The sequence below is a fragment of the Oncorhynchus gorbuscha genome, linkage group LG12 (genome assembly GCF_021184085.1).
Source record: "Oncorhynchus gorbuscha isolate QuinsamMale2020 ecotype Even-year linkage group LG12, OgorEven_v1.0, whole genome shotgun sequence".
In the NCBI taxonomy this organism is placed as follows: Eukaryota; Metazoa; Chordata; class Actinopteri; order Salmoniformes; family Salmonidae; genus Oncorhynchus; species Oncorhynchus gorbuscha.
In genome coordinates this window covers 59,305,545-59,332,871 of record NC_060184.1, presented here as the reverse complement: position 1 = coordinate 59,332,871, position 27,327 = coordinate 59,305,545, and the positions used below count along the sequence as shown (strand labels likewise).

The following is a 27,327-nucleotide window of genomic DNA, read 5'->3' as shown; positions in this document are numbered from 1 at the left end:
CTCCCCAAAGGGACTGAGGAACTGACTATGATAATAGTTCAGCAAGTGTTTCTGGTACTACCTCATCACTGAGCGTAATGACAAAGCAGTGGATCCAAAACATTAAATCAGCCGGCTGAAAGAAAAGCCACATTCTCTGTGCCCGGTCAGTCTAAAGAAAGATACGGATTCCCAGGAGAAAATGAGACCTAACAACGTGGAATAATAGGTTGGAGTTTTTAGTTTGCACTGCAGACGCCTTGGCCAATCAATGGCGAAGCGATAATGCAATCAAGAGATGGAGTCCATACCTGAAAAGCTGCCTGAAGACAGAAGCTGGACCGATCGATAGGGAACTGGGAGAGAAGCCTGCTATACTTTGAAGTACACCACTGAAGATTTTGAGACCAGGGCTGAATAGAATATCTATCAAATGGTATTCTGTTTGGGTCTGAGTTTCAGAGCCCCAGAAAGGTAGTGAGCTGTTGGTTTGTATCTGTAACTGGAAGCTGATGCAGGAGGAGATGCTGGCTGACGGTTGATAGTGATGCTGGCTGATAGTTGTGAACATTGCTCAGAGCACTGATGTGATGGGGAACAGCTGTGATGGCTGCTGTTCTTAGTAGCCCCCTCCATCTCACGTCAAACCACATACGCAGTCAGGGAGCCGAAGCCACATGGAACACACACACACACACACACACACACACACACACACACACACACACACACACACACACACACACACACACACACACACACACACACACACACACACACACACACACACACACACACACAAAGCTCATGTCAGGTAACTCTCAGCATGACATTTGTGTAGTTGTTAGTTGTTGTCCCATGACATATCAGAGGAGTGACTGTCTGAAATGCCTGTCTTTGAAGACCCAAAGCTTAAGTCCTTCTGTGATGTGAAGTCACTCTGTGGAGTTTCATTCTGCTGATGGAAACCATGGATGACTCATGTGTTGCTCCAGAGTGTGAATTACGTGGGGAAAAGGGGAGGAGAATGAGAGATATGAGCCCCGCTAAACTCAACAAAAGCAATACTTTGGGGGTGTCTAAATAATACTAATTTAACCATTCCCCTATTTCTTTAAAACACAATATTGTACTTATACAGTGATACAATTGAAAATATAAGCTCATTTCAAATTAAACAAACAGCCCCAACTCTCTGTCATGGTTTAAAAAACAAATCCCACAAGGCTGCACTTGTCATTTCGGGACAGTCTGGTATTACCTGACCTTTTTTCACAAAAGGTCAATTTGTTAGTAAGAGGCATCAATTCATTTAGGCTACAAGTGTAGGCCCAATGACAATTGCAGAGTGTGACTTTTCAGTGTTTTGTAATGGCGTGTACACAGTTTGGATGCTGGAATCATTTTGGAGTGGATGAACTTGCGCAGGTAGCCATTTCAAAGTGATTTGTCGGACAATCAGATGACTGCGTTCATGCCACATTAAAAGGTCATTCATGTTTACCATTAAATGTCCTAACTATTAGCCCCCCCCCCCCCCAAAAAAAATGTCACATTATAATTCAAACTTTGTGTTAGTCACAAAGGAAATACTACCATACTGGTGTTCTAATACTGCAGTTGAAGTGTTTGGCACGAAATATGTCATTACAAACGCATTTGTTTTTTAGACACAAGTCAATGACGTAATAGAAATAAGATTACTCTAGTATTGAACATATTGTAACGCGGTTCTTCCGGTGAAGGAGAGGCGGACCAAAATGCAGCGTGGTTATAATTCATGGTTCTTTAATAAAGAAACTATACATGAATAAACTACAAATACAAGAAACGTGAAAACCTGAAACAGTCCCGTGTGGTACAAACACTGACACAGGATACAACCACCCACAAAACCCGAAACAGTCCCGTGTGGTACAAACACTGACACAGGAGACAACCACCCACAAAACCCGAAACAGTCCCGTGTGGTACAAACACTGACACAGGAGACAACCACCCACAAAACCCGAAACAGTCCCAGTGTGGTACAAACACTGACACAGGAGACAACCACCCACAAAACCCGAAACAGTCCCGTGTGGTACAAACACTGACACAGGAGACAACCACCCACAAAACCCGAAACAGTCCCGTGTGGTACAAACACTGACACAGGAGACAACCACCCACAAAACCCGAAACAGTCCCGTGTGGTACAAACACTGACACAGGAGACAACCACCCACAAAACCGTGTGGAACAAACAAACAGTCCCGTGTGGTACAAACACTGACACAGGAGACAACCACCCACAAAACCCGAAACAGCCCCGTGTGGTACAAACACTGACACAGGAGACAACCACCCACAAAACCCGAAACAGTCCCGTGTGGTACAAACACTGACACAGGAGACAACCACCCACAAAACCCGAAACAGTCCCGTGTGGAACAAACACTGTGGTACAAACACTGACACAGGAGACAACCACCCACAAAACCCGAAACAGTCCCGTGTGGTACAAACACTGACACAGGAGACAACCACCCACAAAACCCGAAACAGTCCCGTGTGGTACAAACACTGACACAGGAGACAACCACCCACAAAACCCGAAACAGTCCCGTGTGGTACAAACACTGACACAGGAGACAACCACCCACAAAACCCGAAACAGTCCCGTGTGGAACAAACACTGACACAGGAGACAACCACCCACAAAACCCGAAACAGTCCCGTGTGGAACAAACACTGACACAGGAGACAACCACCCACAAAACCCAACACCAAACCAGGCTACCTAAATATGGTTCCCAATCAGTGACAATGACTAACACCTGCCTCTGATTGAGCACCATATCAGGCCAAACATAGAAATAGACCAACTAGACATGTAACATAGAATGCCGACTCAGATCACACCCTGACCAAACAAAACATAGAAATATACAAAAGCAAACTATGGTCAGGGTGTGACACATATGTTGCATTGATGGCATTTAACAACATATCACAGACTATAGACAGCCATTATGTGTTGTTTTTAAGTTTGAGAACTGGAGTTTAGAAATGGGGGCATCCCTCCCTTGTAACATTCTTGTCTTCGTCATGCATCACATTCTGCTAAAGGACGTCTAAGCTGTTAATTGTCATTTTGGGGAATATGCAATGATTACTTACATTGCTTTAGGCTAGTTTTGGAGAGCAGTTCGACTTTTAATTACCACAGAAACTAATGAAAAATCTACCACAGTCATAAAAGACATTGAAATTCATTGAAACTCCAGCAATGCCAGACAGACAGTCCTGATTACCCCTGTTGGCAAATATCCTCTCCCTCGCTATCTCTCTCTCACACCCAGCCATTAAATGACAGATGCTCTGATCCTCGCTACGTTTCTGCCTCTCTTCCCAGGTTGAAATAAAGTTCTGTAACGGCCTTGTGGCTCGTCATTGTGGCACGCCCAGAGTTTAATCAAACAAAATAGCCTCCACAAAGAGTGACTCATCATAGTTTTACCTAAATACTATCTCACCTGGAGAAGGTGTAATGTCATTAGGGTGATGATGCATATGGCCAAGGTGCAAGCAGGGTTTTCTGTAGCCTTAGTCAAATGTTTCTGTTTTAACTGAATCACAGAGTCACAGAAAGTATTCAGTGTTGATAGACAAGTTTAGCTTCTCATTCTAGTTATCTTCTGGCACCTCTTCCGGAGTGTTTGGGCACCAGGAGGAATGTGAAGAGTGACACTCTGAATGTGAGAGAGAAAGTGTGAGCGACCCTATTTATGGTGCTTATTGTGTATAATGAAACAGCCAAGTGCCGACTGATAGAGACACTGACATTAAACCACAATCTATCTACAGTGGGTATTATAAGTATTCGCCCCCCTTGAATTTTTTCACATTTTGTGAAATTAGAAAGTGGGACTAAAATGAGTTTAAAAGTGAGGTTTTTTTTATTAATGAAAAATCAAACACTAATATACCTTGATTAGATAAATACTCATGTTTTGAAATATTTTGATTCTGTATATTTGTATCCTTCTTTTCACTCTGTCATTTAGGTCATTATTGTGGAGTAACTTCAATGTTGTTGATCCCATCCTCAGTTTCCTAACATCACAGCCATTGATCTCTGTAGCTGTTTTAAAATGACCAATGGTCTCATGGTAACATCCCTGAGCAGTTTCCTTCCTGTCCTACAGCTCAGTTCAGAAGGACGACTGTATATTTGTTGTGTCTGGGTGGTTTAATACATCCTCCACAGCATAGTTATTAACTTGACCAAGCTTAAAGATGTCTGATTTGTTATTGTTACTCATCTACCAATCACTGCCCTTCTTTATGAGGCGTTGAAAAGCTCCCGGGTCTTTATAGTTGAATCTGCTCTTGAAATGCAATGTTTGACTGAGGGACCTTACAGATGTTTTATCTATGGGGGACAGAGGAAGGGGTAGTCATTTAAAAATCATGTCACTTATTATTTGAATTGTTAAGCCAACTTTTACTCCTGAACTAATTTAGGTCTGACTAAACAAAAGGGGTGAATACTTTTGCAACAACTATATACATTTTTTTCATATTTGTTTTTTTTTTACAATTTGTTAACATTTGAAGTTTCATTCTAAAACCTTATCTATTCACTTTCAGAAATGCTAGTAAATTAGCATATATTGTTTCAAGAAATTATGGAAGAGATTAGTGTGTTTTTCATGATCGTTTCATTTCAGAGATACAAATAATATTGTTCTAAATGCTATAAATCCCCCTCACCCTCACATAAATAAGTAGTACAGCTAGGTTTTACAATGGAGGAGAATGTAATTGTATGGTGATTGAACCATTCCTAGCATGTTAATTGTAACGCTAACAAACCTTAGTGACCTTACTATGCTACAAACCTACGAGCCAGGGGTCTATGGTACTAAGAACAAACAAACAGAAAAACAACAAAAACACCAAGCAGGCAGAGAGACAGGAAGAAACAAAAATATCCACTGAGGATGAGAAAGCTACATGGTGTTTATGTTCCACTGTCAGACCTCTGGCAGAGCTGGACAGACATGTGGTCAATGCACTTCCTCTGTTAGGCTTGTTTGGTCTCTGGGCTGTATCAGGGATAGTTTTGGCTGTCTTCCTTCCCAACATTGTACAAGCTTGGTTTTTGTGTGTGTGAGTGGACAGGGGGGGGCAGAAGTCCTTACAAGGATAGTAAAACATTTTCCCGGGTCCCCACCAAGAAAAAGGCTATTTTGGGCTTAGGGATTAGGTTTAGAGTTAGGGTTACAATTAGGGTTATGGTTAGAATTAGGGTTAGGTTTAGGGTTAGAGGTTAGGTTAGGGTAAGGGTTAGGTTAGGGGTTAGGGAAAATAGGATTTTGAATGGAAATCAAATGTTTGTTCCCCACAAGGATAGTAAAACAAACGTGTGTGTGTATATGAGAAAGAGAAACAAGAGAGAGAAGAGAGAGAGAGAGACAAGAGAGAGAGAAAATAGAGAAAAAGAGAAAGAAAGAGAGAAGAGAGACAGGAGAGAGAAGAGAGAGATGAGAGAGAGACAAGTGAGACAAGAGAGCGAGATAATGGAGACACAAGAGAGAGATGAGAGAGACAAGAGTGACAAGAGAGAGATAGACAAAAGAGACAAGATATACAAAAGAGACATGAGAGACAAAAGACACAAGTAAGAGACAAGAGAGAGACAAGGGAGACAAGAAAGAGACAAGAGAGAGACAAGAGCGAGACAAGAGCGAGACAAGAGCTACAAGAGAGACAAGAGAAACATGAGAGACAAGAGAGAGAGAGAGATACAAGAGAGAGAGACAAGAGATACAAGAGAGAGACAAGAGAAACAATAGAGACAAGAGAGAGAGAGATGAGATACGAGAGAGACAAGAGATAGTCAAGAGAAACAAGAGAGACAAGAGAGAGAGAGACGAGAGAGACAAGAGAGAGACAAGAGAAACAAGAGAGAGAGACAAGAGAGACAAGAGACAAGAGAAGAGAGACAAGAGAGACAGAAGAGAGAGAGAGATAATGGAGACACAAGAGATAGATGAGACAAGAGTGACAAGAGAGAGAGAGACAAGAGAGACAAGAAAGAGACAAGAGAGAGACAAGAAAGAGACAAGAGAGAGAGACAGGAGATACAAGAGAGACAAGAGAGAGACAAGAGATACAAGAAAGAGACAAGAGCGAGACAAGAAGTACAAGAAAGAGACAAGAGATACGAGACAAGAGAAACAAGAGATACAAGAGAGAGAGAGAGATACAATAGAGAGAGACAAGAGATACAAGAGATACAAGAGAGAGAGAGAGAGATACAAGAGAGAGACAAGAGATACAAGAGAGAGAGAGACAAGAGAAACAATAGAGACAAGAGAGAGAGAGACGAGATACGAGAGAGACAAGAGATAGACAAGAGAAACAAGAGAGACAAGAGAGAGAGAGACAAGAGAAACAAGAGATACAAGAGAGAGAGATACAAGAGAGAGAGACAAGAGATACAAGAGAGAGAGAGAGACAAGAGAAACAATAGAGACAAGAGAGAGAGAGACGAGATACGAGAGAGACAAGAGATAGACAAGAGAAACAAGAGAGACAAGAGAGAGAGAGACAAGAGAAACAATAGAGACAAGAGAGAGAGAGACAAGAGAGAGACAAGAGAAAGAAGAGAGAGAGAGACAAGAGAGAGACATTAGAGACAAGGGAGAGAGAGACAAGAGAGACAAGAGGGACAAGAGAGACAAGAGTGACAAGAGAGAAAGAGACAAGAGAGAGAAGAGACAAGATACACAAGAGAGAGACAAGAGAGAGAGACAGGAGAGAGAGAGAGAGAGAGACGAGACATTAGAGACAAGGGACAAGAGAGACAAGAGTGACAAGAGAGAGAAGAGACAAGATACACAAGAGAGAGAGACAAGAGAGAGAGACAGGAGAGAGACAGGAGAGAGAGAGAGAAAAGACAGAGAGAGACAAGAGAGGGTGACAAGAGAGAAAGAGGAACAAGAGAGAGAGAGAGACAAGATAGACAAGAGAGAGAATAGAGCGAGAGACAATAGTTCAAGAGGGATGAAAGTTGAATAGCAGCCAGATATAAACTTCCCGATGACATCATTAATTACACACACACACACACACACACACACACACACACACACACACACACACACACACACACACACACACACACACACACACACACACACACACACACACACACACACACACACACACACACACACACACACACACACACACACACACACACACACAGCTTTCCCAGACCACACACACACAGCTTTCCCAGACCACACACAGCTTTCTCAGACCTGTACAATAATAAGGGGTTTCACATGAAGAGTCGGAGGCTATACTACAATACCACATGTAATACAAAAATCATGTAGAAATGGAATAATAGACGTGAATGGGATTTTGGGGGCTTTTTATTATTTTTCATAGTTGTGGAGATGACAAGTGTACTATGCATGCTTATGGGAGTGTTTATTTGAAGCTGGGTCCAACTTGTAGGTAACCAGTAACTGATCCAGTCCTGGTCTGAGGCTTACCTTTGTGACGTCTTCTTGTATTTCCTTCTGTGTAAGAAAAACAAGTACACCATTAATGTTCATGGCATCATTCCTCATGTTCTATTGCAATTTCCAGAAGAATCAATCCATCCATTGTATGGATCTATATCATTGTAATTCTATACCGTAGGTAGAGCACTGACGTTATACATTACATCATTAATCTACATCCTTGGAATGAACTTGAAAAATATTATGGATGTGTGAAATCGCATGTTATTCGCTTTATAGTACACTCATTTTGACCAGGGCCCAAAGAGATCTGGTCAACAGTAGTGCACCATATTAGGAAATAGGGTACCGTTTGGGACGAGCCCTATGTCCTCTGGGTTTTCATCCTATTTGAACCTCTATAGACTCAGTCCGTATCGAGATGATGTTGGTCTAAGTGCATTTGGTACATTTATAGCGGATGATCCCTTTAATCTAAAGGCAACACCATCCTGCATGCCAGACATTCAACAGTGTTGTTGGCTTCGACTTTGGGACTGATTATCATCCACATTCGTTAGAGACAGGCAAATGTGCAGTTCAGAAAGTGATTTGATTGATAAAGAATTATTGTTGAATTGATCGTTTTTGCACAAGCACTCGAAAGGGTGACAGTCGGGTGACAGATTCTCTATTAGCAAATTCAGACGTTTGATAAGACCATCTAAGGAAAGAAAACTGAACAAAATGATGGAAAGGAAATGAGACAACTGAAAAAATATCAAATGCATGTTTCTGTTCTTTGACATGGTCTATACCTAAACACACGGTGAACAATTCTCAGGGGAGTATTATCAACAGTCCTCTCTCTCATTCTGTTTATCTCTCCCTCTCTCTTTTTATATCTCTGTTCTCTCTCAGTCCCAGTCAGGAAGTGTATGGGACAGATAATATCATGGATACAATGACCAAAAAACTAAACACAGACCACAGAAACAGAAACAGAATGTATTCTATGGTCCAGACACCCGGGTTACATGATCTGGCCTGGGTCATGTTCAGCTGATCAGTTTGTCTGTTCTTAGCCCCATAGATCCCTGGCTCTTCGGTGTGCAGTTGACTGCAGGCTGTGACCTCGTGGTGTCAACATATGAAGGTTTGTTGGCATTACTATTAATATGCTAGGAAGGGTTCAATCACCATACAATTATCTTTTCCTCCATACACACAGAACCACAACACATTTTACGTCTCAACCGTTCATATAGGAACCCACCTGGAATGTGGTGAAATTCATACAACTCTCCTAAAGCAAATGACAGGTGAATTAGGCCTCAACTTCAATGTCTGTAAGCCCGTGGTCCGTCACCAGTTAGACTCATCTCCCAAAACGCTATCCAGGGCACCGTAAAGCCACAGTAAAAGCAATGAGAGAGAGGGTTTATAGGGCATATAGACATTAAACCACATTCCCCTTCTCTTCCTGATCGCCTGCCTTTTGTGTGTGAGAGAGAGAGAGAGAGAGAGAGATATTGAGAGAGAGAGATCGAGAGAGAGATAGAAAGAGAGATATAAATAGAGAGATATATATAAATATATATATAGAGAGAGAGAGAGTGAGAGAGAGAGAGAGAGAGAGATATTGAGAGAGAGAGATCGAGAGAGAGATAGAAAGAGAGATATAAATAGAGAGATATATATAAATATATATATAGAGAGAGAGAGTGAGAGAGAGAGAAAGAGAGAGAGAGATAGAAAGAGAGATATAAATAGAGAGATATATATAAATATATATATAGTTCATCCGGGTTTCATCCCCAGAGAGAGAGAGAGTGAGAGAGAGAGAGAAGAGAGATATAAATAGAGAGATATATATAAATATATATATAGAGAGAGAGAGAGTGAGAGAGATAGAAAGAGAGATATAAATAGAGAGATATATATAAATATATATATAGAGAGAGAGAGAGTGAGAGAGAGAGAAAGAGAGAGAGAGATAGAAAGAGAGATATAAATAGAGAGATATATATAAATATATATATAGAGAGAGAGAGAGTGAGAGAGATAGAAAGAGAGATATAAATAGAGAGATATATATAAATATATATATAGAGAGAGAGAGAGAGAGAACAGGCTCATGTTGACGTCGTAACAGTCAATCAATGTCATCTGTGAGGAATGATGACCAGACAAGACGAGACGGATGGGCCCTGAGATTAGGACCAGGACAAATGGTTGTTGCCTGGGCAAATTGTCTGTTTATGATGGAGAGGTTTCTAGTATAGTATATCTATGGTCTAGGGTCAGGGCTGGGGCCGTAGGCATCAAGCATCTCAGAGGAGCAGCGCTGATCAGGTCTTGTAATCTTGTTCTAAAAGGCTAAACTGATCCTAAATCAGCACTCCTACTCTGGGACGCTTAAAACGTACAGCCCCTGATCTCGTAATTCTATATTGAGGGTCTACTGGGGTGATGTTGTCACTCATAATGACAGAAGATTAGACAACACTGATGGACATCAGGGACGGCAGCCTGAGCGACAGGATCACAGCTGAGACCATCCATACTCTCTGATGACACACAGGGGCAGACAACAATGTGTTCGTTTCTACTGACTTGAGTTCATATACTGAATATTGGAAATGTACACACACAAGCACAAACCTATCCGTACACTATGCACAAACACGTGTGTTTTCATTAACACACAATGTGCAGGGATCAAATGTGTGTCTTCGGGGGTTACTTCTACGTCATTGGGGTGCAAACACCTTCCTCATCCCTTTTCTTCATCCTAAAATGTAACATCTTTCCCCCTCTTTATCTCTATCTATGTGAAGCTTCGATGTAGAGGGGAAAACGGTCCGAAAAACACAGACAGCCAATTAGTAATCATGAGTGGCTAACCGTTAGCTGTGTGTAATTATGTTGACTAGCCTGGCTGCCTGTGTGTCAGTGTTGACTGCCTGGCTGCCTGTGTGTCAGTGTTGACTGCCTGGCTGCCTGTGTGTCAGTGTTGTCTGCCTAGCTGCCTGTGTGTCAGTGTTGACTGCCTAGCTGCCTGTGTGTCAGTGTTGTCTGCCTGGTTGTATTCTGTAGCCACTGGGTCCCTGGATGTTTGCTCCTTTCTGCTACATTAACCTGATTACGCATGTACTTTACTTCTGGCTCATTCGATAAGGCAAATCCTTATAAAATATGTCCTCTGATAATATGTATAGAAAAACAGAAGAGCAAAGCCTGTGTAGAGTAATGTAAAAAAAAAAACGTCTGTCATTCCTATACATTTTCTGGTCATCAAGAGCTTTTAAATTCATAATAAACTCAAATGAAAAAAAAATGTGCACATCGAGCATCAAAACATAATGAATTTAGTTGAAACCATCAAATGAAAAAAGAGGCTGTTGTGAAAAAAGAGATGTTGCATGAGTGGTATTGATTACACATTGCTCTGTAAGCGTGTTCTCCACGGAACTTTCACAGAGGTTTTGAAAGGCATTTCAACCATTAACTCTTAATTAACTTTCAATGTGTTTGAAAATGAGCCCCCCCCCACAAAAAAATGACCAAATTGACAGGATTGGTCATCTTGGCTGCAGTACACTCAAAGTCAAGCAAACTCAAAACACTAAAACACAAGTATGCAGAGACATAAACATTGACAAATCATTAACACAATGGCAAACAGTGTGAATAATAAAAACAGAAAAGGTTACTCACAGTCCTCTCAGCCTCAGCCATATCTTCTCAATCTGGTCTGGCTGCAGAAACTTCAGAGAGTTACTCTCAAAATCCTCTATCTCCTTGGTTGGTGATTCCATGTCTAAGATATTAACCAGGCGAAAGGACATGAAAGTCTAAAGTCTAAAGTCTGCAGAGCCAGCCCACTTCAGCAGCGCAATCAGAGGATGGAAAAGTGGAAGTTTATTCAGAGCGTTGTGCTGCTTCAGAGTGGTCCTCTATCTCGCTATCCCCGTTCCTTAATCCTCTGTCTATACAGATCCCTATCCCATCTCTGTCAGCAGCGTGACAGCTGGAGTCTGTTCCTCATCCTTCTCTTCCCTCCTCATCCTCCTGTCCTGTTCTGTATCAGGTCCTGTTGAGGATAGCTAGGGCTAGCAGTGCAGCTGCGTCAGGGGAGCTGGGGCTAGTGGTGAAGCTGCATCAGGGGAGCTGGGGCTAGTGGTGGAGCTGCGTCAGGGGCCCCCTGGCTGTGATCTGTGTGTGCTCTGGTTTAGTCACCAGCAGCTCCTCTCAGGTGCTCACTGAGCGCGTGCAGCTCAGGAGGCGGAAGGGTGAAGGCAGGGGGGTCCACAAACACACTCCGCCCCATGGAGGGGAGAGGGGGAGGAGAGAGCGGAGGGGGAGGATTACCGGGCTGCTGCTGTCGTCGCGCAGAGTATCAGAGAGCAGCCGCTTCCACCGCTAACGCCACCGCTATGACTATCATTCATATCTGCCCTGCCGTAAGCCCAGAGAGGGGGACGGGGGCCGAGAGAGGGAGAGGAGGAGAGGGAGAGGAGGAGAGAGGGAGAGAGAGAGAGAGAGAGAGAGAGAGAGAGCGATAGAGAGGACAGGCTCACGTTGATGTCGAGAGAAGCAATGACCGGGAATAAGAGAAAGTTAGTATATGCAAGTGTGTTAGTGTGTGCAGATAAATATTGAGTGAGTGTGAGAGAGAGCGCAAGAGAGAGAGAGCGCAAGAGAGAGAGAGAGACACTGAGAAAGAGGATAGCTGTGTAATGATTGGAAGTGCTTCAGTGTGTGAATAGGAGGGGCTGAATGAACTGCACTCCTAACAGCATATTTTTCTCTTTCTCTCCCTCTCTTTTTTCTCATCCCCTCTCGTTCTCCTTCTCGTTCTCTATACCCCCCTCCCCTCTCTCTTTCTCTCCCTCTCTCTATTCCCCTCTCCCTTCTTTCCTCTCCCTCCCTCGCTCTATATTTCTCTCTCCCTTCCAACCCCTCTCTCTTTGTCTGTCTGTCTATCTTTTTCTTTATTCCCTTAAATGTTCAGCGATAGATTAGATCAGGGTTCCTCAAACTCAGTCCTGGGGCTCAAACTCAGTCCTGGGGCCCAAACTCAGTCCTGGGGCCCAAACTCAGTCCTGGGGCCCAAACTCAGTCCTGGGGCTCAAACTCAGTCCTGGGGCCCAAACTCAGTCCTGGGGCCCAAACTCAGTACTGGGGCCCAAACTCAGTCCTGGGGCCCGAACTCAGTCCTGGGGCCCGAACTCAGTCCTGGGGCCCAAACTCAGCCCTGGGACCCAAACTCAGCCCTGGGACCCAAACTCAGTATTGGGGCTCAAACTATAGGGAATGGCACCCTATTCCCTGTATTGTAATATACTCTGGTCAAGTAGTGCACTATGTAGGAGATATGGTGTCATTATGTATGCAGTCCCCAAATCTGTCTGTCTCAATATGACATGGGGAAATCACATCTCATTGCCCTCATCAACATAGGTAATGACGGTGCTCATCAAGCATGTCTGCCCAAACAATGAGAATGATAACACGCTCTGAAATTTCCAGAAGGAAAACATAATCCACAATGGGGTCGCCTCCCAAATGGCACCCTATTCCCTTTACAGTACACTACTTTTGACCAGAGCCATATGGATAGGGCCTTGGTCAAAGGAAGTTCACTACATAGGGAATAGGGTGGCGTTTGGGATGCAACCCTTGGATCCTACGATACAGAGACGCTGGTGGATGTTTGTTTAATAGCATCAGATATTGTTGTTATTATCTAATTGCAATTATTGTGCGGGAGGGGGAATAAAAATAACCAATAAAGTGCCATTAGGCCTTCCCTTATTTCCGAGAACGGGGTAGTTAGTGTAGCCGTTGTTTGTTATGATTCGGCCCCTACAGGAAATTGGAAGGTCTTATCATAATAACAGGAATCAAAGCACGTCACATTACTGTGCACTAGGCAGGGAAAATGCAGTATTTGGACATAGTCCAGAAAGAGAGGCAGAAAGAGAGAGAGAGAGAGAGAGAGAGAGAGAGAGAGAGAGAGAGAGAGAGAGAGAGAGAGAGAGAGAGAGAGAGAGAGAGAGAGAGAGAGAGAGAGAGAGAGAGGGGCAGAAAGAGAGAGAGAGAGAGGAGAGAGAGAAGAGAGAGAGAGAGAGGCAGAGAGAGAGAGAGGCAGAGAGAGAGAGAGAGAGAGAGAGAGAGAGAGAGAGAGAGAGAGAGAGAGAGAGAGAGAGAGAGAGAGAGAGAGAGGGGCAGAAAGAGAGAGCGCATCTGGATGATTTCACTTCAGGCCCATCACATATCCTAAATGTGTAAACACACACAATGTGTAAAGACGCATTCCTGATTCAGCTCATACCGAGCTAGCTTTTCAGAGATGCAAGTGGGGACACTTCAGGCTGAGGAGTGAGTTACACACATCCCCATGTGGAACACTGACCTATGGTGGGGCCAGTACTCAAAATGATAAAAATACCCTTTTTTCATTGGAGGGCAAAAGGGCAGGTGCTCCAGCACCCTTAGGGCTCTAAATGTGCACGTGCCCTCTCTCTGGGCTACATGGATGTGTTGTTAATGTGCACTTGCCCTCTCTCTGGGCTACATGGATGTGTTGTTAATGTGCACGAGCCCTCTCTCTGGGCTACGTGGATGTGTTGTTAATGTGCACGAGCCCTCTCTCTGGGCCACGTGGATGTGTTGTTAATGTGCACGTGCACTCTCTCTGGGCTACATGGATGTGTTGTTAATGTGCACGTGCCCTCTCTCTGGGCTACATGGATGTGTTGTTAATGTGCACGTGCCCTCTCTCTGGGCCACGTGGATGTGTTGTTAATGTGCACGTGCCCTCTCTCTGGGCTACATGGATGTGTTGTTAATGTGCACGAGCCCTCTCTCTGGGCTACATGGATGTGTTGTTAATGTGCACGTGCCTCTCTGGGCTACTGGGTTAATGTGCACGTGCCCTCTCTCTGGGCCACGTGGATGTGTTGTTAATGTGCACGTGCCCTCTCTCTGGGCTACATGGATGTGTTGTTAATGTGCACGAGCCCTCTCTCTGGGCTACATGCATGTGTTGTTAATGTGCACGTGCCCTCTCTCTGGGCTACATGGATGTGTTGTTAATGTGCACGAGCCCTCTCTCTGGGCTACATGGATGTGTTGTTAATGTGCACGTGCCCTCTCTCTGGGCTACATGGATGTATTGTTAATGTGCACGTGCCCTCTCTCTGGGCTACATGGATGTGTTGTTAATGTGCACGTGCCCCCTCTCTCTGGGCTACATGGATGTGTTGTTAATGTGCACGTGCCCTCTCTCTGGGCTACATGGATGTGTTGTTAATGTGCACGTGCCCCCTCTCTGGGCCACGTGGATGTGTTGTTAATGTGCACGTGCCCTCTCTCTGGGCCACGTGGATGTGTTGTTAATGTGCACGTGCCCCCTCTCTGGGCCACGTGGATGTGTTGTTAATGTGCACGTGCCCTCTCTCTGGGCTACATGGATGTGTTGTTAATGTGCACGTGCCCTCTCTCTGGGCTACATGGATGTGTTGTTAATGTGCACGTGCCCCCTCTCTGGGCCACGTGGATGTGTTGTTAATGTGCACGTGCCCTCTCTCTGGGCTACATGGATGTGTTGTTAATGTTGCACGAGCCCTCTCTCTGGGCTACATGGATGTGTTGTTAATGTGCACGTGCCCCTCTCTGGGCCACATGGATGTGTTGTTAATGTTCACGTGCCCCTCTCTGGGCCACATGGATGTGTTGTTAATGTGCACGTGCCCTCTCTCTGGGCTACATGGATGTGTTGTTAATGTGCACGAGCCCTCTCTCTGGGCTACATGGATGTGTTGTTAATGTGCACGTGCCCTCTCTCTGGGCTACATGGAGGTGTTGTTAATGGGGCTTGCGAGCGTCCCCACTTTAAATCTTCTTCTTCTTCTTTGGAACGCTACTCCCCTTAAACCGCTTAAGCTAGAAATGTCAGTCAAACTTTAAAGTGTGCAGAGCAGTCAGGAACACTGTGTATATAACTTTTGGATATCTGTTATACTTTTTAAATGATTAAGCTTTAAGTCATTTTTTTGTACATCTTCATCCACTTTCATGGGATTTCCTCAGCATTCTAAAGGTCCCATTGTGACATCCTCACTTCTGACATTCCATTTACTGTTACTGCAACAATGCAACTTTTTGACACAAATTAGCTTAGACAAAAAGTTAGAGCTCATTAAAAATCTTTCTCTACTTCTCTGCTTTTCAAATCTGATATAGGAACAGAATTATCTGATATCGATCCAACGCTGCAGCTATTTAGTAACCGCATCAAACAATATTTTATGTAACTTTTTATAACCTGAAATGTTGACCACTTTCCCAACAAGGTAGACAAAAAGTTTGCGGCACTGTTGTAAAGTACTTAAGTAAAAATACTTTCAAGTACTACTTAAGTTGTTTTTTGGGGGGTATCTGCTTATATGTTTGACAACTTATACTTTTACTCCACTATATCCCCGATGAAAAAAAAAGGTACTTTCTATTCCATACATTTTCCCTTACACCCAAAAGTACTCAATATATTTTTAACGCTTAGCAGGACAGGAACATTTTCTAATTCGCACACGTAAAGAGAAAATCCCTGGTCATCCCTACTGCATCGGATCTGGCGGACTCACTAAACACAAATGCTTTGTTTGTCAATTATGTCTGAGTGTTGGAGTGTTCCCCTGGCTATCCGAAGATAAAACAAATTAAATACAATTGTGCCATCTGGTTTGCTTAATATAAGGAATTTGAAATGATTTATCCATTTACTTTTACTTTTTATACTTAAGTATATTTTTGCAATTACATTTACTTTGATACTTCTCTTTACTAAAATCTTTGCCTGAGGGGAAAAGTATCCATAACTGTTTTAGGGGTCTACCATCCTGCCTCACCTAACCTTTGGGGCACTCGAGGAGTTAACTAGGTTACTGTCTTCTTTCACTAAATCAGAAGTGATTATCCTGGGTGACATCAACCATGATTGGGAAATGCAGGCTTCAGACAATCTAAAAGACATCTGTAACGATCGAAACCTAACCCAGCTTCTGACTAAGGCTACATAGCCCAACGGTGAAGATCCTTCAAAATCAACTGATTGATCTTATTTGACTGAAGACACCAGAGTAATATGTTTCCACTGGTGTCTTCACCCAAGACAATTAGTGACCATTGCCCAGTTGTCTGTGTCATAGATGTTAACATATAAAAAATTGAAGCCTCATGTCATCACAAAGAGGACCTTTTTTTATTTTATTTTTATTCAGCGAACAGGCTTTTTTCTATGATTTTTATTTTAGTGACCTTGACTGTAATTTCAGCTATCCCTGAACTGGATTTATATATTATTGTGGATAATCAATCAGGTCGATCGAATGCCTCTAGTACACAAAATAATTCTCAGCAGTAATACGTAAAAGAGATGATGCTTGGGTCAAGGACAGGAACACAGGATTAGTCCCGGACTTAAAAGGTTTTATGCAACCGAAGAATTATTGTGTAAGACAAAATCAGAAAGCCTAAATCTGATTATTATGTAACTGCACTTCTGGATTGTAATCGGAATCCGGCTAAATTCTGGAAAAATGTCAAATCCCTGAAGGGTTCTACTTCCTCCTTTCTGCCACAACAAAATCATTTAGATACCGACCTCATTACGAAGAAGAATGCTTTCATCGGTTCATCACAATTCTATTTCAGCGGGCTATCTCTTTGAAAGAACTTCTGAGCCTATTCGCAATGATATTGGGATGGATGCCAATACTGTAGGGGAAACTTGCTAAATGATCAGAGGAAGGATAGTCAAAGCTTCTTCTTTTTTGGGGGGCTATTTACAGAAAAAGAAGTCCTGGATGCTTTGCTAGCAATAGACAACAAGAAATCCACAGGGGCCGACTAAATGGACCCTGTTCTGCTTAAGTGTGCAGTGCTCATCATTTTTGGCTCAATAACCCATACTTTTGATTTTAACATTGTACAAAAAGTATGGAAATCAGCTCTTAATAATGAATCGCCCCATTTCCTTCCTTCTTAAGGTTGTTGAATCATTGGTTAATGTACAACTTTGCTCTTTATTATCTGAGGAATGTTGAACGTATGTTGAATATAAACCAATCAGGGTTTAGACCTGGGCATAGCACTATGACAGCAACCACTTGATCTTGTTGATGCTTTGTCTGTGGACCTGTCAAAAGCCTTTGATACAGTTGATGATCTATTTGACTGAATAAGTTGTCCTCGACAGGCCTGAGCTCTGACGCCTGTTCATGGTTTGATGATTATCTTAGTGACAGAACTCAAGCCACCCTGATTGATGGGGTTTAAGTCCGAATTTCTTGAAGTACAGGACATAAATGTGTACTGCACAGTTATGTTCTCTTCACTATTTATACAAACACCATTGGTCAATCTGTCAATTTCTTTTGACTGAATAGATTTGCGGATGATACTATTATGTATGCTATTGCTCCGACTGTTGATTGGGCTGTGTCAAAGCTACAGTCAGATTGTAATATGAAGCTATGCAGGAATCCATTCCTGATTTAATACGGGCAAAACAAAATACAAAATACGTTGTTTTTAAACTCTCATAAGAATGTTTCAGATTAATTAACTAAATGTTCACTCAATAGATGGTTCTCCAATCGAAAGTGCTCCCAAAAGAAATACTTAGGCATTTTACATTTATAAAACATATACAGTGCATTCGGAAAGTATTAAGACCCATTGACTTTTTCCAAATGTTGTTACGTTACAGCCTTATTCTAAAATGGATTAAAACTGTTTTTTTCCTCATCAATCAACACAGAATACCCCATAAGGACAAAGCAAAAACAGGTTTTTAGAAATCTAAAAATATATTACAAATAAAAACATAAATACCTTATTTACATAAGTATTCAGACCCTTTGCTATGAGACTCGAAATTGAGTTCAGATGCATCCTGTTTCTACACCCTGATTGGATACAACCTGTGGTAAATTCAATTGATTGGACCTGATTTGGAAAGGCACACACCTGTCTATATAAGGTTCTACAGTTGACAGTGCATGTCAGATAAAAAGAAAACAAGCCATGAAGTGAAGGAATTGTCCGTGGAGCTCTGAGACAGGATTGTATCAAGGCAAAGATCTGGGGAAGGGTACCAAAACATTTCTGCAGCATTGACGGTCCCTAATAACACAGTGGCCTCCATCATTCTTAAATGGAAGAAGTTAGCAACCACCAAGACTCTTCCTAGAGTTGGCTCGTCCCGGCTAAACTGAGCAATCGGGGGAGAAGGGCCTTGGTCAGAGAGCTAGATTTATTTAAGCATCAACTTTAACTTTAAGCATCAGCTGTCAGAGCAGCTTACCGATCACTGCACCTGTACACAGACAATCTCTAAATAGCACACCCAACTACCTCATCCCCATATTATTACTTACCCTCTTTCTCTTTTGCACCCCAGTATGTATACTTGCACATCATCATCTGCACATCTATCACTCCGGTATTAATGCTAAATTGTAATTATTTTGCCTCTGTGGTCTATTTATAGCCTACCTCCCTACTCTTCTACATTTGCACACACTGTACATAGATTTTTCTATTGTGCTATTGACTGTATGTTTGTTTATGTGTAACTCTGTGTTGTTGTTTATGTCACACTGCTTTGCTTTATCTTGTACAGGTCGCAGTTCTAAATGAGATCTTGTTCTCAACTGGCCTTCCTGGTTAAATAAAGGTGAAATGTAAAAAAATGTATTAAAATGTCCTCTGTCGAGATGGGAGCACCTTCCAGAACGACAACCATCTCTGCAGCACTCCACCAATCAGGCCTTTATGGTAGAGTGGGCAGACGGAAGCCACTCCTCAGTAAAAGGCACATGACAGCCCGCTTGGAGTTTTCCAAAAGGCACCTAAAGGATTCTCTGGCCTGAATGACAAGGGTCACGTCTGGAGGAAACCTGGCACCATCCCTACGGTGAATCATGGTGGTGGCAGCATCATGCTGTGGGGATGTTTTTCAGAGACAGAGACTGGGAGACAAGTCAAGATTGGGGCAAAGATGAACGGAGCAAAGTACAGAGAGATCCTTGATGAAAACCTGCTCCAGTGCTCAGGACCTCAGACTGGGGCGTAGGTTCACCTTCCAACAGGACAAAGACCCTAAGCACCCTCCAACTGCTTTGTTTTACATAGCAAAGAAACACTTCTTAAACTTCTTCCATTACCACAAAAATACTTTTAAAGAGCTAAAGCAAGCCCCACAACTTTACTTGTAAAGTTACCGTCGAGTTAAATATGTTATTAACAGTTAATAAATTATGAGTAACTGCGAAGTTGACAAAAAAAAGAATCCTAGGTAACAATATCCTCCTTTTGCAAATAGTTATAAAAACTTTGGTGTGGAGTATTTCAATCCTACCTCGAGCTCATTCTGATTCTACACCACATCCATCTGAGGACAAAATTCAATTTAACCCCTGTAGACAAAAATGATTTACACACATTTTGATCAGAAGCCGAAAAATGAAGGCAACACCAATTTCAGAGTTTACACCATGTTGATGCTCGCTCTCTCTCTCTCTCTCTCTCTCTCTCTCTCTCTCTCTCTCTCTCTCTCTCTCTCTCTCTCTCTCTCTCTCTCTCTCTCTCTCTCTCTCTCTCTCTCTCTCTCTCTCTCTCTCTCTCTCTCTCTCTCTCTCTCTCTCTCTCTCTCTCTCTCTCTCTCTCTCTCTCTCTCTCTCTCTCTCTCTCTCTCTCTGCCTCTCTCTCTGCCTCTCTCTCTCTCTCTCTCTCTCCATCCATCCATCCATCCATCCATCCATCCATCCATCCATCCATCCATCCATCTACATCTGTCTCTTTCAGGGGTGACTCAGATCGACTCTTTAAATTACCTGATGCAGAGAGAGGGATAATGCCAGGGGCCAACCTCAAAGAGTGTCTTCCCCTCTCTCTCTCACTCTCTCTCTCCCCCTCTATCTCCTCTCTTTCAAGTTTCGCACAAACCAATCCCCTCACCCTACTCCATCTTTGTGTGGCATCGCTGGGCACTTTAAAGGATGGCTCATCCTCGGCATGGGAAGATGGGCCACTGTAACAGAGCCACATGAAGGACTAGCATGACTAGCTTGAGCCTTTGGTGGTATAAAGCTGAGAGATGGGGGAAAGGAAAGTCTTTGTAAAGTGCAATGCATGCTACAGTTTGGTGTGTGTGTGTGTGTGTGTGTGTGTGTGTGTGTGTGTGTGTGTGTGTGTGTGTGTGTGTGTGTGTGTGTGTGTGTGTGTGTGTGTGTGTGTGTGTGTGTGTGTGTGTGTGTGTGTGTGTGTGTGTGTGTGTGTGTGTGTGTGTGTGTGTGTGTGTGTCCTCAGTGTCCTGTGTGTCCTCAGTAGGGAATCAATGGAAATTACATTCCTAACTGCAAACAGAGTGGTGCGTAATCAATCGAGAGCTGCAGACAAACATCGGCAGCCATTTTTTAGAGACACAGGGGGGATAAATGGACACATACACACACAGGATACTGTTTACATGGTGGCACTTTCTACCCTCCATTCATTTTAAACACATTACTGCATGGACACTCAAGCTCTTTATGTTTGCACAATAGAAAAAGAGATTTAAAAGCTAGTTCTTTATTTTTGTTGTACCTCATTGTGGTTTATTGGTGAATGTGTGTAGAATAAATAATGAAAAGCACTGGATTACAACAACAAAAAAGTATACCATTGTGTTCATCACTCAAACTATGTAAGGAGTCACTTAGGAACCTAATTAACAATCTGGAAGCTTCTGGAAGCGTCTCTATTGTCAAACAAGTAAAGTGTGGTTTACTGCAGGGTAGCTCTCTAGGCCTTCTACTCTTTTAGATTTTTACCAATGACCTGCCACTGGCATTAAACAAAGCATGAGTGAGAACGCATCAGCAACCACAGCTAATGAAGTCACTAAAACCCTTAACAAAGAGTTGCAGTCTGTTTTGGAATGGCCAGTGGCCAGTAATAAACTAGTCCTGAACATCTCTAAAACTAAGAGCATTGTATTTGGTACAAATCATTCCCTAAGTTCTAGACCTAAGCTGAATCTGGTAATGAATGGTGTGGCTATTGAACCCCCCAGACATGCCACCAGGGATCTTTTCACAGTCCCCAAATCCAGAACAAATTCAAGAAAGTGCACAGTATTATATGGAGCCATTATTGCATGAAACTCCATTCTTCCTCATATTGCTCAAGTGAACAGCAAACCTGGTTTCAAAAAACAGATAAAGCAACACCTCATGACATAACGCCTCTCCTCTATTTGACCTAGATTGTTTGTGTGTATGTATTGATATGTAAGCTACATGTGCCTTTTGTAAAAAATATATCATGTATGTAGTTCTGTACTTGAGCTGTTCTTGTCTATTAATGTTCTGTATTATGTAATGTTTCATGTTCTGTGTGGACCCCAGGAAGAGTAGCTGCTGCTTTTGCAACAGCTAATGGGGATCCTAATAAAATACCATTAAAACATTCAAATATGTCATCTACATGTAATTTGTTTCATGTGTCATAAAAGATGAAGGCTTAGCATGAGCACCCACCAAATTCTGATTAACAACAAGGGAACACTGGCTTGAATGTGAAGAACTTTACAGAGGGCTTCCTTGTCCGTCATATGCCTATGACTGACACCATTGCCCATTGTAGATTGGTAACTTATGTTAAGGTTTTACATTAGATTAGAGCGAGAGAGAGAGAGAGAGAGAGAGGGATAGAGAGAGAGAGTAAAGGGGGTGCACTCTCAGCCAGTAACAGAAAGAGAGGAATAGACTGTGTATGTACATTAGTAATCAACATGGCAGGTCTATGTAATCTAGCATCTGCTCTCCCCTCCTACCCATTCCAAGATTGATGGTCCACAAGAATATTTATTGTTCATTAAATAATAATTAATATTGTTCATCCACTGAAACCAAAGCTTGAATATTACAAAGGAAGAAAAACAAATCTGTTACCCATTGCCAGTGTAAGATCAATAGTGTCATTATTGCATAGTAACAAGACAGTAAACCATCATAGATCAACTAAGGTATAATCTTCAACACCTACTCATTCAAGGTTTTTCTTTATTTCTACTATTTTCTACATTGTAGAATAATAGAAGACATCAAAACGATGAAATAACACATATGGAATCATGTAGTAACCAAAAAAGTGTTAAACAAATCAAAATATAATTTCTATTTGAAATTCTACAAATAGCCACCCTTTGCCTTGATGACAGCTTTGCACACTCTTGGCATTCCCTCAACCAGCTTCTTGAGGTAGTCACCTGGAATGCATTTCTTTTAACAGGTCTCCTTTTTAAATGTTAATTTGTGGAATTTCTTTATGGTCTGCTTCATCAGACAAGAGGACATTTCTCCAAAAAGTACGATCTTTGTCCCCATGTGCAGTTGCAAACTGTGGTCTGGCTTTTTTATGGTTTTGGAGCAGTGGCTTCTTCCTTGCTGAGTGTCATGCACAAAGTAGATGTCCTAACCGACTTGCCAAAACTATAGTTTGTTAACAAGAAATTTGTGGTGTGGTTGAAAAACGAGTTGTCATACCGATCCCGTTAAGTTAACTTCTTAGGGCTGAAATCCCGTTAACGGGGTCGATATGACAACAGCTCAGTGAAAGTGCAGGGCGCCAAATTCAAAACAACAGAAATCTCATAATTAAAATTCTTCAAACATACTGTACATGTATCTACCATTCTAATCTTCTCACACATCACAGTGGAAGCCTCATTCAAGTTTCTAAAGACGGTTGACATCTATAGGAAGCCCTAGGAAGTGCAACTTGAACCATATCGCACTGTGTATTCGATAGGGCTGAGTTAAAAAATTACAAACCTCAGATTTCCCACTTCCTGTTTGGATTTTTTCTCGGGTTTTTGCCTGCCATATGAGTTATGTTATACTCACAGACATCATTAAAACAGTTTTGGAAACTTCAGAGTTTTTTTCTATCCAAATGTACTAATAATATGCATATATTAGCAACTGGGACTGAGGAGCAGGCCGTTTACTCTGGGCACCTCTGGGCACCTTATTCATCCAAGCTACTCAATACTGCCCCTGCAGCCATAAGAAGTTGTTAATGACTCCAACCTAAGTGTATGTAAACTTCCGACTTCAACTGTATGCAAATTAGATATTTCTGTATTTCATTTTCAGTAAATGTGAAAAAACTCTAAAAACATGTTTCTGATTTGTCATTATGGGTAATTATGTGTAGATGAGTGACAACAATTCAGGTAGTAACACAACAACATGTGGAATTAGTCAAGGGGTATGAATCATTTCTGAAGGCACTGTAACAACTTCCGGTACTGCCGGGATATTCAAAATCTCTCTTCTTCGAAACCAAAATACTAAAAAATAAAAGGCACTGGCTTCGTCCAAAATGTCAACCTACAGTATTTCATATACAGTGCACCAATTTTGGCCAGAGCCCATGGTCAGACTGACTGCCATGACTACCTCCACCTGAATGGGAAAAGTAAAAGCTCTGTAGTGGACAAGCTCGTTAAGCCTACTGGTCCACTCAAACTCATACATTATTTCGTTTTTAATCCTCCTTAAGCTTCCTGAAACCCACACAGAGTTTGGTCTGTGTGTGTGCGACCAGGTCATATGTCTGGACAGGGACGAAGTGATACTGAATGACGGTTCCTCTCCCATTGAAAAGAGCAGCCTCCCTCCCTGGGGTATTGTACAGTTACAGGGCTCGGGGAAAGAGAGACGGGCTCTCTAGGGAGAGCTTTGTTAAACTCTGAAGGGACTAATAATACGTGGGGGGGGGGGGAGGACAATGGTTTCACTTACTAGTGATTAATTGACTTAACTTCATCAAGCACCCTTCAAAAGGAGACATTTGACAAATGAATGCTTCGCCCTCCATAACCAGACAGACACTCACACATGTATAGTACATTCACTTCAGTGCATTTTCCAACAGTGATATCACTACTATGTTTTCTTGAAATCGCAATATTTTGGGGAACTATCCATCTTGATTAGAGCTATCTAAACTTTGACCAAAAAACACCTCTGTTTTTTTTAAATGACAAACTGAAGGTAATGACAGTAATGAGTACCAAACATACACCCTTGTTTGTTTAGTGGAATGAGACAGGTGTCGAGGTGAGCAACCTTTCTGTGATCTGCACAGTGAATTATCCCTCTTTTGAAGAGCCTTCATTAACATAGGATTAACTGTCATGCTAATGTGTGACTACCATTGACAGCCCTTCATCTATTCACTCCTTCATTAAGAGGGAATACACCAACCACTGGCCCTGAGATAATAGAGAGCAAGACCACCAGACACCTCCGATGAGAGAGAGAGGAAGGGATGTAGAGGGAGAGAGAGGTGGAGCGGGAGAGCGGGGGTAGACGGTTGGAGAGGGAGGGAGGGAGAGAGAGAGAGGTGGAGCGGGGTGGAGAGGGAGGGAGAGAGAGAAAGAGAGAAAGGGAGAGAGAGGGAGAGGGAGAGGGACAAACAGAAGAGTACCTAATAGAATAGCCATTTCCCATTCTCCCTTCTCAATGTAACTGCTTCTGTCAACGCCATGTGTGTTCCTAATGCAAGCAAGCCTTGAAGTGGCTAATGTGATGTTGCGTTTGTTTTCCCTGTATGTTTTTGTTCGCTTTGTTAGAACAGGCAAATGTCCCTGTCTTTCTGTATTTCTTTCTCTCTCTCACTCTAAAAAAGCTAAACCAATTGATTTGTGATTATCAGTCGCTCCTGTTGAGAGGAAAACAGGCTTTGAATGCTCCTCTGAATACATCATAGACACACACACATACTGCAGACACACACGCACAAATGCAATAATACATGGACACACCCACACACACCAGATCATAAATTTTTCATTCATTGTGATACAGATGTAGGAAATTAATTTGAGCCAGCTTGCTACAGCAGGATAATCATCCAGCAGCAACAGGAAATGTTAATTATTATGTGGATTATAATTAATGGATATTTTTTGTAGGGGTTGATACATTTTTTGTTTGGAAAAATCGAGTCTGACATTTTGAAGTGTAAATTACAATCTATAGAAAACGTTAAAACCTCGAAAACACCACAAGTTTGCAACAAAAGAGTGATCAAATTAAGATCCTACATCTGAAGGAACTATTTAGGGACTCAATGACCTCTGCTTCCCAGGGTTCAGAGCTCAATTAATGGTCATATTTACCTTATGTATAAATCAGCTAGGCCATTTTACCAGTGGCCATCAGTGACACTGGACACCTGAGGCACAAAATGGCGGCCAAGTAAGACGATGAATCTCGCAGTTGAATGCATTCAGTTTCACAACTGACTAGGTATCCCCCTTTCCATTTACATGATCAAGTAGCCATGACGATCACACCCACTGTCTGGTCAGTCCCTCCCCTGTGAGTGTGCCCTTCCTGTCACACGGCTATGTCCTCTACCACGTTGTAAATGCTCTCAGAATTTGTGTGATGAGAATTACTTTTGCAACCCCACTTTCAACATCACCACCACCCTTTTATCCAATGTTCACCACTTCCTCATACACTCATTGTAATTGTGTTTAAGAATCTGAAATTGACCAAAATTACTAAGGTTAAGTCATCCATGTGCATGACTGACATGTTTAAATAACAGATAAAACCCTTTGGACAACATTCAATCCCTTTAAGGCTGTTCCCCTTGGTGTCTGAGTAGTTCCCACAAAACTGAGAAACGGTGCATGTGTGTGTGTGTGCGTGCAGCGTGTGTGAGTGCGTCTTGTATACAGTATAATTTCATTTCTCCATAGGCATATGATTCCTTCTTACAGATTACAAAATCCTCCATTAATGCATCAGAAAGGTGTTGAGTTCATTATCAGTAACCTGCCAGTTTAGTGAATTAAAGTAGGGTCACTTCAACAACAGAGCAGCCAGACTCACTCGCTCACTACCTGAGAGTCACAAAGCTTTGGTTGTTTACCCCATAGCAGTGTGTGTGTGTGTGTGTGTGTGTGTGTGTGTGTGTGTGTGTGTGTGTGTGTGTGTGTGTGTGTGTGTGTGTGTGTGTGTGTGTGTGTGTGTGTGTGTGTGTGTGTGTGTGTGTGTGTGTGTGTGTGTGTGTGTGTGTGTGTGTGTGTGTGTGCGTGCGTGCGTGCGCGTGTCATCTCAGTGGTCGTCTACCTTATACCCAGTCCTGAATCCCCTCACTTCACGCTAAGCTTCTGGTTTTCCACACCTCATCTTCCCTGACCGGCGCCACTCAACTGGAAAATGAGGTTTCTCCACTAAAATAAGCTTGGCGCTTGCAGCACGACGGCCCTATTGGCACGGTGGAGGCACGAGGTCCAGAGGAGTGGGGGAAAGGAAAAAGATCATCAAAAGAAAAGACAAGAAGTGGAAGTCTCTAGCACATAACCGTGATGAGAATCCCACACATTACCACCTGCACACACACACACACACACACACACACACACACACACACACACACACACACACACACAGTCTGTCTCTCACTCTCTGTTACCCACACACACACACAAACATATTTGAATCGCTATATGGAGGGGCAGGGGGGGAAGGCTTTGCAAAGGTCAAATCATCTTTAAGTGTGTATCAATGGGTAAGCAGGTAAAGCCGTCTATAATGTATCTGGTGATGATGTGATGAATGGAGCGGGGCTGTGTGTTGTGACGTCTTCCAGGGTAATAACCACACACACACACTCTGTCTCTATCTCTATGCTGCACCGGGTCTCTTCAGGGGTAATAACCCCATCCACAGGAGATGAATCTCCTCCTGATCTA

At 42.6% G+C, this 27,327-nt stretch overlaps 1 protein-coding gene across 8 annotated transcripts in view; it reads right to left on the bottom strand.

Moving 5' to 3' along the window:
* pde1ca (phosphodiesterase 1C, calmodulin-dependent a) overlaps positions 1–27,327 on the bottom strand; it is a 197,686-nt gene that overhangs the window by 116,202 nt on the left and 54,157 nt on the right. For 2 of the 8 annotated variants that reach the window (XM_046292459.1, XM_046292460.1), the window contains exons 1-2: positions 11,208–11,935; positions 7,536–7,562 (exon numbers count right to left, since the gene is read on the bottom strand). The exons of the other annotated variants lie outside the window; for them this stretch is intronic. In XM_046292459.1, the coding sequence (XP_046148415.1) occupies positions 7,536–7,562; positions 11,208–11,338 (158 nt within the window). In that variant the 5' untranslated portion in view covers positions 11,339–11,935. Of the gene's footprint in view, positions 1–7,535; positions 7,563–11,207; positions 11,936–27,327 lie in introns of those variants that run through there. 8 annotated transcript variants of the gene reach the window in all.